The sequence below is a fragment of the Nymphaea colorata genome, chromosome 10 (genome assembly GCF_008831285.2).
Source record: "Nymphaea colorata isolate Beijing-Zhang1983 chromosome 10, ASM883128v2, whole genome shotgun sequence".
NCBI classification, from domain to species: Eukaryota; Viridiplantae; Streptophyta; class Magnoliopsida; order Nymphaeales; family Nymphaeaceae; genus Nymphaea; species Nymphaea colorata.
Window position 1 is genome coordinate 16,537,333 of NC_045147.1, and position 12,832 is coordinate 16,550,164.

General features: G+C 38.9%; 2 protein-coding genes across 2 annotated transcripts; one reads left to right on the forward strand and one right to left on the reverse strand.

Moving 5' to 3' along the window:
* The first annotated feature begins 1,232 nt into the window (after nucleotides 1–1,232).
* On the forward strand, nucleotides 1,233–7,226 carry LOC116263268 (annexin D5). The gene is made up of 6 exons (XM_031642937.2): nucleotides 1,233–1,497; nucleotides 3,063–3,208; nucleotides 3,427–3,645; nucleotides 5,023–5,238; nucleotides 5,344–5,433; nucleotides 6,718–7,226. Exons 1-6 carry the CDS (start codon nucleotides 1,422–1,424, stop codon nucleotides 6,919–6,921), a joined length of 951 nt encoding a protein of 316 aa, XP_031498797.1. The 5' UTR covers nucleotides 1,233–1,421; the 3' UTR covers nucleotides 6,922–7,226.
* A 254-nt stretch (nucleotides 7,227–7,480) lies between these two features.
* On the reverse strand, nucleotides 7,481–11,434 carry LOC116262655 (uncharacterized). Its single transcript, XM_031642139.2, has 2 exons — nucleotides 11,349–11,434; nucleotides 7,481–8,248 (listed from the first exon to the last, which is right to left on the reverse strand). Exons 1-2 carry the CDS (start codon nucleotides 11,431–11,433, stop codon nucleotides 7,734–7,736), a joined length of 600 nt encoding a protein of 199 aa, XP_031497999.2. The 5' UTR covers nucleotide 11,434; the 3' UTR covers nucleotides 7,481–7,733.
* Nucleotides 11,435–12,832: the final 1,398 nt, after the last annotated feature.

Genomic DNA, 12,832 nt, shown 5'->3' on the forward strand with positions numbered 1-12,832 from the left:
TTTGATCAAATCTCGGCCCGCCATTTTGTTCCTTGTTTTCCTCGTCAAGTTTGGTGGCCATTGTCTACTCTCATCATTGAAAAGAACGAATCATATGGCGCAGGATACACAGTTAGACTCGGTCCAGATCCAACATTTTCCAAATCAGATCCTGCTTAATTGGATTCAAATTCAGTTTAAATTTTTCGGGAGAAAAAAAATCTAATTTTCTCAAACATGGACTGGACAACAATTTACATGTAATAAGGTCAGCTCCTTACTGCAATTCAAGCTGATTCGATCATACAACTGCATACATACAAGAACAAAAGTAGAATAAACCCTGAGAAAAAGGTGGGCATGGACTAAAGAAAGTTGGAGACAGCAGCAAAAGAAGGCAGACCCCACAGCCTCTCCTATAATGGCGCACTAGAAAAGCAAACCTGCCTCCATCAAGAATATAATTTGACAACTTGGTGCTGCAAATTATTTTTTTCTTTTTATGACATATCTCTAAATCCAAATGCATTGCTGTTCAGATCCTATTATTTTGTTAGCAGATCTGGATAAGTGTTTTAGATCTGGATCCGTTATCAGATAATTTTTGAAATCTGGATCTGGAAACACGGATTTGGAAAGATAAACTTCAAGATAGGTGCCAATCTAAAAGACAAGAGTGAAAATTTCAAAAATTTTGTGGAACAAATAAATAAATATAATAAAGCAGGAGCTTATTTGAAAATAATATATAATAATGGCAAGTTGGCAGAATATAGAATTGTTTTAGGTGAACTCCCCGCGTTTCGTGCAAGACTGGTAAAGATTTCTTCCAAGTTCTTAAAATTAGACATGGAAAAGCAGAAAAAGTAAAAACAATTACGGAAACTTAATAAATCTCTTAAAGCGCTACGAAAATTGAAATTCGAACTTTTTTTTTTGCTCACTAAACTTGACTGACTTCTTAAGTTGGGAACGGTCTTCCAATTTATGATAATCTTTTTTAATAGCATGTCATATTCTTGCATCTCGCGGTTCCTATCCCGCGAAATTTAACAGCAACAGCTATTTTAAAAGTTCGTACTCTCCGTTCTCTCAAATGTCAGATTGCGATCAAGCCCGGCTTTTTCTTCCGCCGCGTGTCAGGTTGATCGAGGCATGACAAAAATGGTTTGAAGTGTTCTCATCTTTAATTTTCCGCGCTTCTTCGGCGTGGCAGTTGCCGACGAATGGGCTTGTTTTTCCCATAGTATCAATGCGCACTAATCGTACGATTCTTGCGCCAGATATCTTCAGAGGAGTCCTTCGCTCGCGTACCCTGAACGCAGAGGGCTTTCCGTTTGAAATTTGGAGAGAGAGAGAGAGAGAGAGAGAGAGCTTCTTCTTCTTCTTCTTGAGATACAGGGGCTTCTTCTTCCTGTTCTTGTGCTTCTGCGGGGCTACAGATGGCTACTCTCACCGTTCCACCCGCGCCCACTTCACCTCAACAGGATGCCATCGAGCTTTACCGCGCCTTCAAAGGTAACAAAGGATATGTCTTATTTTTCGAGCTTCTCTTTGGTCGGGCTCTTCGTATCCAGCTTCCCGATGTCTTCGTTTCTCCTTTTTCCTTTCCATTTTCTTGTTTTATTTGGTTTATTTTAAGAATTTTACGGCTTGAACCAGCTGAAGCTTACCAACTGGAAGTTATGCATCTGAAATTTTTTTGGTGATAATTAAGAGCCGATTCTCTGAAGAAACGTTTATAATAATGATTTACCTTTTCTTGAGATCTGATCAAGCGTCCTCTCTATAATTTCGATCTAAATTTGAATGTAGGTGATCGTTTCCTCATTTGACCGATTTCTAATGAGAAAATTTGAGAGGTGCATATGGCCCTATGGGTTTGATTTTAATTTTTCTTTTCCTTGGAACTTTCTGCCCATTTGAACGTGATGTTGTTGAGAAACCCTTTCTGCGAGGGAAATTCTATGCTATCACCCCTCTGTGGCGACTGGTAGTGGTACCAGAGCTTACAGAGGTTTGGTTGATCAATGACATGGAAGCTGAGACGGGATTCTAGTCCTATGTGGTGCAGAGACGCTGTGCTACTGCTTATTTAACTACTCAGGTTGTGGGAATGCATCCAGAAAATTGCGTGCTGGTTATTCAGAAGTAATTAAAGAAATGACATGCTATTATTCATCTGCGTTATTTTTATGCCTCTCTATTTTACTGCCGTTAGCACAATTCCGAATGAATGCTAAATGTCTCTTCAGCTTCCGTATCTAGGAATGTATACCGCCAGAGGTGCATGCTTTTCTGAACTACTTCTCAACGACGTAGCTTTGTGCTTGAGAAAGTCTTCCCATGTACTTATGCATATGCATCATCTATCTACGTTTCTCATTTGTTTCTGAAGCCATGTTAGGTACCATTATCTTTAAAAGAAACAAAAATAAGTATTATGATCCAACAATTGAAACAAATTGATGGGATTATTACTTCTCAAACATGGAAAAATAAAGAAGCCATTACAATTGCTGAAGATTTATCAGGGACTCGCCTGGGTATGGTTGGTCTTACTGTCTTCCATGATTTCTATATGAGTGTGATTGCAGTAACATCATGGCCTGGCAGGTTTTAATGTTTTATGTTGTTGCAAGTAGTTATGGATCAGTAGCAGTTTGTGTGGCTGGAAGAGGGGATTCTGGTTGTCTTTGGTTGGGTCGGAAGCATAATGACAAATCTCATTTTTTTGAAATCTCATCATATTTTGAGAGGAAAACAGAAGCTTTTTGAGATAAACATGGACTAACTTCAGTATATGTGGACTTTTAAAGTATATGAAAATATTGAAAAAAATATAAAATATAAAATGTAAGAAAATTTCATAATTGAATCTTCTAAGCAATGGGAACATTTCCAGTTTTTTTTTTTTTTTGCTTAAAAAATAAATTTAGGAATATATTGATTTCTGGAAACAGTACTACAAAGTTGTAATGTTTTCAAAATGTCATGGTACTTGCTACTATACTTGGAAAGGCATGCAAGCACGTCACGTCAAGTTGGTTCTTCCGTAACACTTTCTATGGCCATTCTTTCAGGTTTTGGGTGTGACAGTGCAGCAATAGTAAATATTCTAGCCCATCGTGATGCAGCCCAACGTGGCCTTATCCAGCAAGAGTACCACAAAATGTATACGGATGATCTAATGAGACGTCTTTCTTCAGAGCTAAGTGGAGATCTGAAGGTCTTGACTCTTGTGAAATCGAAAAGCATTGCTTTGGAAACTGGGCATTTTTTTGAAGGAAAGAGTTCATCATGTTTTAGTTTTCTTTCCTGCTTGCATTCCATACTTGATCTCCATGAAAAGTATTAGTGTTTGCAGCCATTTCTGAAAATGGTGTTTTTTTTTCTGCTCTCAACAGCTACTTCCCCTCGCAGATCTAATTCTTTTCTATGTTTCAGAAAGCGGTTTTATTATGGATGCCTGATCCAGCAGGCCGTGATGCAACAATAATTAGGCAAGCATTAACTGGTGATACCATTGATATTGATGTGGCCACAGAAATAATCTGCTCCCGTACCCCATCTCAGATTCATTTTTTAAAGTATGCTTACCACGGCAAATTTGGCACCTACCTTGAGCACGAGATCGGCTGTCTAGCCTCTGGTGATCATAAAAAGGTGGCAAGTTGTTTATTCTTTTTGCTTACTGCCATTCTGTGATCTTTTATCATGTATTATATGTACTCATGAAAAAACTTGGGTTTCTGATAATAAGAAAAAGAGTGACATTGCCTGCTTATAATCACACTTTATCAATTTATGTTTTCATGTATCTTTATATTCTTTTTGTGGTAACTAAATAAGTGTTATTCTTGTTTTGTTAGTTGTAGTGCTGTACTGGTATCTTCATTGTGGTTACTCTTTTGCTACTTCCTACAAAAGTAGTTGCTTTTCCTTTTTTGACATTTTTTCGATTCAGTGGCAGAGTCAACGGGGGCCTACAAGGGCCATGGCCCCACAACACCCCCCCAACCCCCAAACCCAACCAAAAGAGAGCGAGCGAGAGAGAGAGAGAGAGAGGTGCCAAAAGTTCTAGCAAACTATTTTTTTCTTCTTAAAGGTTTTCCAGTTAGCAAGTTGGTCGGGGTCTGAGCTATTGTCCATTCTTTTGTTTGTTATCATTGTTATCGCAACAATGACTATGGCACCACTCAAACAACAACTATTTGCTCATCTTACTGTAATGCTATGTCACATGGGTGTGGGTATGGTACGGGTTCGGGTATGATGGTATGGGTTCAGACACGACAATTTTGAAAATTGTGGGTACATGAGTACGACAAATTTTTATATTTTCAAAAATAATAAAATAAAATAAAAAGTTAATAGTTCACACTTATAATCTCATAAGAAAGTCTCAAACAAAACATTGTTTATCATAAGAAAAATGGAATGAAAATATAGAATCTTAGTGGAAGGGAAATATAAAAGAAGGGAAAAGTCAAAATTAGAGAAAAAATTAAGTTTAAAAATATAATTTTAAATGTTATAAAATGCAGCCGTACCCACGTACCAACACGGGTGCCTGGGCAAATTACACGTACCCGTGTCACATAGCTCTAATGTGCTATATCATCCAGCCCATTCTTGTATTCTAAATGATGATCTATGATGGCATACAAATACTGTACAAATATAACTATATAAGTTTGAGCCATATTTTATTGGCTAGTGGTTATTTATTTGTCACTAAATTCTGATATTCACATTATTTACACACTCCTTGATTTAGGATAGTTGAAACACATGACCACACCAATTAACGTTTCAGTCTTCTGGCATATCTTTTCTTCCTTTTCCTAACATTATTATGGTATATGATTTCTTCCTTTTCTCAATGGTTTTTGCTCACTCTTCCTTTCTGTAAAAAGAAGTTTCACTGTTACTTGTTGCTCTTGGTTCACCATAAAGCATCGTTCAGTTACCTTCTACAGCCTTCTAATATAAACTATCTAGCTAATCTGTGTTAACATGTAACAGTGACGTGTTCTGCAGTTGCTTCTTGCATACTTATCAACAGGGCGCTATGAAGGTCCAGAAGTTGATTTAGCTATGGCAGAGATGGATGCAAAAGCACTCTATAAGGCAGGGGAAAAGAGGCTAGGGACTGATGAAAGTACTTTCATTCAAATATTCAGTGGAAGAAGTAGAGCTCACTTGGCTGCTGTTGCTTCCTCTTATCATCACTTGTACAGAAAGAAGCTCAAAAAGGTAACTTCCATCATCTTTGCTTTTATACGGCACACATTATGTTGATATAACTATTTATTTTTTTGTTACTACAAAATACTGAAACCTAGTAAGTGTCAAATGCAGGTTGTAAAGAGTGAAACATCTGGAAAGTTTGAAGATGCACTTCTTACTATCCTGACATGTGCTGAAAATCCTGCTAGATATTTTGCTAAGGTGTTTATATTAATTTCTGCCGGTATCTTTGTGTTTATCTGTGGTTCTGCTTTCTGTCATTTTCCTCTACTGTCCATGGCATGTAAATAGCTTCGTTCAACTCTTCCTTTCATAATACATATCAGAGGAAAAGGGTTTTAATTTCATAAGCTATACAAATTTTATCTGTATGTGTGTTTGAGGAAGCCTCATCTGTGGGGAAGTGTTTATCATAAGGAAACATCAGCTGATGAGACCTGTGATTTAGGAGACTGGTCATTTGACTGTCTTTCGGATAACAGTAATTATCAGTTCATTGTCTATTTTTCTTCTAGCATTCTTTTGAACCTGAAAGTTTTCTCCTTCCATGGTCAGTAGACTGCTGATAACATTGCTGCCTCCAAAGTGTTTCTGCAAGTTTGGATTTTGGAAACAACTCATTCAAGTGTCAAGTAGTTTTGGAATGTTGTTCACTTATGGCAATTCTTGGTTTAATAATCTATATACATGAAATTGTACGTGATCACATGCAACCTATAAAAGTATAACAAAGACTATACTCAGAGATATAAAATTCATGTTTGGAAATGAGTAGTTCATCATGTCTAGGGACCACATCTATTTTATTAATCTCAAAATTCTCCTTTCACTGTCTTTCGGATAATAGTAATTATCAGTTCATTGTCTATTTTTCTTCTAGCGTTCCTTTGAACCGGAAACTTTTCTCCTTTTATGGTCAGTGGACTGCTGATAACGTTGCTGCCTACAAAGTGTTTCTGTAGTTTGGATTTTGGAAATAATTCATTCAAGTGTCAATTATTTTTGTAAAGTTGTTCAATTGTGGCAATTCATGGTCTAATACTCTATACGCATGAAATTGTACGTGATCACATGCAACCTATAAAAGTATAACAAAGACTGTTCAGAGATCTACATGTTTGGAAATAAGTAGTTCATAATGTCCAGGGACCACATCTATTTTTATTAGTCTCAAAAGCTTGCTTGAAGATTAAAAGGAAAATATCTTAAGCCTAGTCTGTGATTTCTTCTTTGATTGGATAATAATATCTTGTACACACCGTAGATTTTAAATAATGTCAAATCATTTCATGCAATTCTAAAGATCTGGTCAAACTTGATCTAGACTATTTTCCCACTATATCATTAATTTTTGCCGCTGGCTGAATCTAGTGAACACAGATTTCTCTCAGTGTGTTGCTTGTTAGATACTTTCTGCAGTTTCTCCTTTTGGACGTATCACTGAATGATATGGCCTTTTTTGTTATAATGATGCATATTTTTCAGGGTCTTTATAAAGCAATGAAAGGTTTGGGAACCAACGATACAAAACTTATTCGAATTGTTGTTACAAGGGCGGAAATTGATATGCAATATATCAAGGCTGAATATCAAAGTAAATACAAGAAGCCACTATCAGATGCCGTACACTCCGAAACATCTGGCCAGTATCGGGCGTTTCTTCTTGCTTTAATTGGAGGGAAACACTAGCGAGCTGGAGCCTCATTGTTTTACTGTGTATATGCAGATAGTACGATGTTCTCTCATGTTTACCTGTAATGAGCCAGACATGGTGTTGTACCTTGGGATTTCTCAAGTTGTGTATGTATGTGTAATGTTGTTGCTGAGAACTACTTATTCCTATTGGAGGAAAACACTAGGCTGCTGAAACCCTATTAATATACTGCGTATAAGCAGATACTGAAGTGTTTTCTCATGATTGCTTGTAATGAAACGGACATGGTATTGTACTTTGGGATTTCTCAAGTTGTGTATGTATGTGCAATGTTGTTTTCTGAGAACGACTTATTAATATGTATTACTGTTTGAAAAAATTCCAGATAAAATCATCAACGATTTCTGTCCTCCAGCTTGGTATAGGAGAAATCGTAATGGTAGTTGAGGCAAGATGTGAAAAAGTTACAAAAATGCTTGTATGAAGCTACGATATAGATAGAATCTGGAGTATGGGTATGAGGGTGATGACTATCCTTAAGTAACTTTCAATCTCTTCCAAGTGCCTGTTACGATTGAAGTACATTTTACAAGCTCTAAGAACATGCAACGTTGATTTATCCTTTTCCATGATCCAGCATGGTGCTCTTCTGCAATGCACCAAACTGCATTCAGTTCCAAGATATTCGTAGATGTACAGGTGAAACATCGAGCAAATTTTCCTGCTTAAGAGGTATAGGCTTTACAAGTGGTTAATGTCAAAACATGCTTACAAAATGTCAGTGAAAGAAAATTTGCTGCAGTTGGAACTTTCCTAGCTAGAAAGATCAAGAAACCTAAAGCTTGATTTATAGTGTCTCCTTAGCTTCACTACGGGGCTTAGTGATGGTGAATGTTGGTGAAGAAGGGGTGGTTTGGCAGCCCACTATCTTCTTGAGTATTTGAAGAATGGAGCCGGCGATGTGGATTCTAGGATCGATCTTGGCCATTTCATTGAACCTTGCACAGAGGGAGATGTGCACTTTGAGCGCTGCTTCGACACTGACTCCAAGCTTTGCCTGTTCTTCCTTGATGGCTTCTGCACAAAGCCCGCACACCCAAACCCCGCAGAAACGATCCTGCACTGTCCCAACATAGCCCTTGGTGCACTCCTCACACATGCTGCAGCACACACAAACGGCCTTGACCAATTCGGCTTCTCCATTGGAGCAACTCTTGTGGTTGTGGCTGAGGGATGTTTGGCAGTTGGGTGTTCCAGCCATCTCGAAACCAACTAACAGATATTGCAACTCACACTTTCTGCCCTTCTTTGCATTATATGCGTGTTGTTGTATGAGAACTAGGCTTCTATGTCCCTCCCTTTCTGCAAAATGACACATAAGTTAAACAGCAATTTTTTTGGAAATTGGAAAAGTTGGGAATCGTGATAAGCTTTGGAACCGAGCAAGAACCCATATTGGTTGATGTTCAAGAAGAGAACCAGTGAATTGATTTGATCCGCCCTAAATAAATGATGTCAATTACAGTTGACTGGACCTGCAACTTGAGGATGCCCACCAATTTGAGGATGTTGACAATGATTTGCATATCTCTTAAAGAAAACGTTAAAGAGTGGTTATCCTGGCTCATGATGATGGCAACACTTTGTATTTGAAGATTGGGTTTAGGGTCCATGTGAATTTCAGCAGGTTGCTTGCTGAGGATTCGTTAGGGTACCCCTAAAATCACCCTAGAGAACATGGGGTTATGGAAGGGAGGGTTGTGGGGCTGGGTGCCTATTGTTGGTGCCTTGGGTTGCGGAAACTGCATTTCATCCGTGAGCCGTAGCAGAAGACTGGTGACTGTAAATGTCCTTTTCTGGGTGTCAACTGTGTTAGGGGGGTGAACCATGTGCAGGTGCTCCTTCAAGGACGGTTTTCACATGCATTTGATGGGGGTGTTTCTCTCAGATGCTGTTGCAGTTAATGCTTGGTGGACCCTGCCTGTTACTTTTGGGGCATGGCCCTGTGATCTTTGAGCCCTTTGTGGTGGATGAGAGAGGCCAGAGGGCCCCCATCTGCCCCCCAATGCATGGAGTGGTTGACATAAATGCCGTTGCAGACAGGGGTATCTTTCTGTGGAAGAACTTATCCACTAAGGTGGAACCGTGGAAGTCGTGTGTGGGACTCGATTAATGTAATTTGTTCTGCAGGTGAGAAAATTTCACAAGTTTTGATCTCCATAGTTAAGGGTAGGAGGAGTTTCCTAAGCTTCTTTCTCTTTTATGATTGATATGGACTGCCTAATTGGGCTTAGGACAACTCTATGGTTGCAAATGGGTTTGAATCTGTAAGGGCCTATGTTCATTGCCAACCCTGCTTCTAAGGTATTCTTGCTGTCCTCAACCATAACCGATTGCATCTCTAGCAATTATCCATGGTGTTTTTTTTTTTTTTTCAAATATTGTATCATTGTATGCAAAGAATAGAACATGCAGTTGGCGTTGCTTGAAATTTCAACTGCCCAACATTGGTTTAGAATCCCTCTGTCTGTCTCTCTCTCTCATGATGTCTAGAATTATTGCCTTCATAATATAGCATAAAGTACGGAGACCACAATTGTTCCATAGGCCTTCTTACACCATTTTGCACCTCTGATAGCATCATATTCCTCTTGTTCACCCGGGAACTTTTAGTTTTTTTGCCTGCAGACACTACCATAAGCCTGTGTAGGGCCAAATAATACGATAATTTTAAAGTTCATATAGTGCTTCAGATTTATACTTTTGGTACTCAGAATGTCCCGGCGAATCGGCGATCATTATTGGGCATCTGCTCTGGCTTATCTGCTCAGTATCTCTTTATCCCAAACATTCAAGTAAACGACAAGAAGCTCTGCAACTTTCATTGCATGGGGCTGCAGGCCAGATATCAAAAGACCTAAATCTAGCAGAACGATGGTGCCTTTCTCTAGCATTTTTCACATCTCAAACCTAAGTTTGATTAAGACTTGCCCCTCGTTTCTCCCTTTCTCGTGACATATCCTAGAGCCTGTTTGTCAGGTTAAAGTTAGTCCTTTGTTGGGCTTGCTCTCATGGTAAAATCTCCCGCAGTTTTTATCTTCCGTAGTGTATCTGCGCATGGTAAAAGAGGCAGAAACAGACAAAGGCGCTCTCTGCTATTATGCACCAAGAACAGCGTGCATGAACATGGTAATCTTCGTTGCAATCTAGAGAGAGAGAGAACATGCTCAGACATCTTTGGCAGGATTGAGAAAAAAAGGTTGGAGGGTGTAAACATCGGTGGAAAATACAAAAATCACAAGGACGTTGATTTTGGACGAGGGGCTCGAGGCACCATTCTCTCTCTCTCTCTCTCCCTCTATCTATCGACACAGGTACATCCTTGTGAAGGGGAGATGTGTACACATTGTTGTTGGTGAAAGGTTGGTGAAAAGTGGAACAACAGGACATGGCAGGAAGAAATTAAAGGAGAGAAATCCTGAACATGGTGAGAGCACCTTTGTATGTGCAGTATGAGAAGCAGAGAGATGGAGACTGCAGAGGGCAAGCTAATTAAGTCTGCTTTTCACGGATCATGATTGTTAGTGCGGCTAAACGATCTAGACTCCCCATGTTCATATCCCACCCAGGCTATGCACCTACTATCAACTGCAGGCCAGAAGGATTCAGCTAGCTCCATGAGTGACGTGATTAAGAATGTCACCACTGCCAACACCCACATGGTGGTCCTGGTTGCACTGCACATCCTGTTACTTAAAGCCACCCACCCAAAGTTGTTAAGTGGGTTGATGCGAATCGATGCATTGAACCTATGAGGCGACGAGGATGCGCAATATAGTGATGTGATGCTGATGTTCAAAATTTTAAAATATATAATATCATTAAAAAGTATATAAAAAGAGAAGTAAAAATGATTAAAAAAACTAAATTATATGAAAAACTACTTATATATATCTTTCTATGAATTAAAACTAATTATAGAGATATAGTCTCCAACTTAGAAAACCTAAAAATAAAGATAAAAGAACATATTTCCTTAAAGTAAAATAAGATTTTATGAAAATTCAAAAGCCAAAGGTTCAAAGTTTTTCTTTGGCTTGTTAGTTCTATGTTTGGACAAAAGAAAGAAAATCTTGACAGTTGACTCTCAATTCATAAGTTTACAAAATTGAGAGACAAAAGAGTTTAACATATAAAAACTTATAAACAGGTGCCCAATAACAGATGAAATCAGGTCGACAAGTCTTGTTCTTAAAAATAAATTTCAGAAAACATAAATACCAAATTTAGATGTCTAATACAATGTAGATAAACCGGAAAGCATGTACATCTTGAAGAACTGGCAAGAATGACTACCGATCAATCTGCAAAAATATCAACTATTCAACCGGAAGAGAAGATGAGAGAAACATATGAGAGAGATAGATAAAAATATTCACGGAAATTGAATCGAACTTTTTACCAAAGGTCATGCAATAATTGCCGAAGAGCAAGATTAACTTAGTACCATCACCAGACGGATAGAGAACAGAGAACCCCTTTTGCATGTTCAAATCTGTATCTATATTGAGTTAGAAAGTCTTCTATGTTGCAAGGTCAAGTATGTTTTTATATGGTGCTAGGAAGGTTGGGACGGTAGGAAGGTGCACCCACCTGATCAAACCCTGGTCCCTTTCCATAGGAGGCTGACAGTCATGATGGGTATGCTACTGTTCTCACGAATTCTTGATGATAAAGGCCACCATTAAAACAAAATTTATAGCTGCCAAAGTAGAGATCAGGTATGAAAAGGGACATATAAAGCTAAATTGATTGCAAGAAATGCCCGGATGTGCCAACGAGTGTAGAGGATTTATGGAATAGAAAGAAACGAGGATGGGGAAAATAATGAGATCTCATAGGGGCAAAGGAAAATGACATCTCCATGGTCAGGGACTCAGGCATCTTCCTGCCCGCCATGACATAATTTGGTGGGGTCTGCCCCTTCCCCTGCCACGGCGGGTGTAGTTATGACAAGGTAAAAATCGCTCAGGTTGGTTGTTTTTTTTCCCGGCATTCGCACCTGAGCATTCTTCTAAATGGTCGGCCCCAAGCATTCACGTCAGTCACAAAGGGTTTATGTACTCGTAACATCTCTTTATGTAGATTGCAGAATTTATACCAAAGGAAGCTCAGAAGAAGACCCTAGCCCCTGCAGGTGGCTGCTTTGAGAGATTCAAACTCCATTGCCGTCTGTTGCAGGGCAAAAGCTTGCACACCCTTCTTGCTTGGGTAAAAGTTCAAGGGATCACTTCTGGATGAAAGATGATCCGTTTAGATGGTTTATAGTAGTTGTCGAGGGGATTCTTCTTCTGAGTCTCCTTCCTGATCATCCTGAGCAATCTGCAATGCCTGTGGCAGGTGAAGCTGGTAGTCGTACTTTTATCCACCTTAGATAAATGAGGCACTAGTAGTTTGTGAAAATTGGTCGAATTCTCCACTGTTCTTCTGTAGAAATAAACCCAGAAAATTGGAGGAAATTTTGTTGGCCGCTGTGTTGGTGGAATTAGATCGAGGAAAACCTAAGAACCGCCTTGTGGGTGCAATTGATTTTGAACATTGATCATGAGATAAGCAACGCTAGTTAGCATTTTAGCCGATCATCTATGTAAAGAACAACAGTTTACTTAGAAAAAGTCGAGTCAACTCTCATCCTCGGAAAATCGTGAAGGCAACTAAGCTCCCAACCTTACGCCAGCCAAACCAGCCAACCTATGGACAGAACTTGAAAGATCAAACAACAGAGATCAAAGTATTGTCCAATTTGTAATTCAGCAGATCCACCTAATTTGCTCAATTAGTTTTAGTTGGGGTTTAGCTAGAACAATATTGTGGACTTAGAATATGTGCTTCAAGAACACCATCTTATTGTTAGAGGAAATTCAAGAATATCGTTCTTAGATCCAA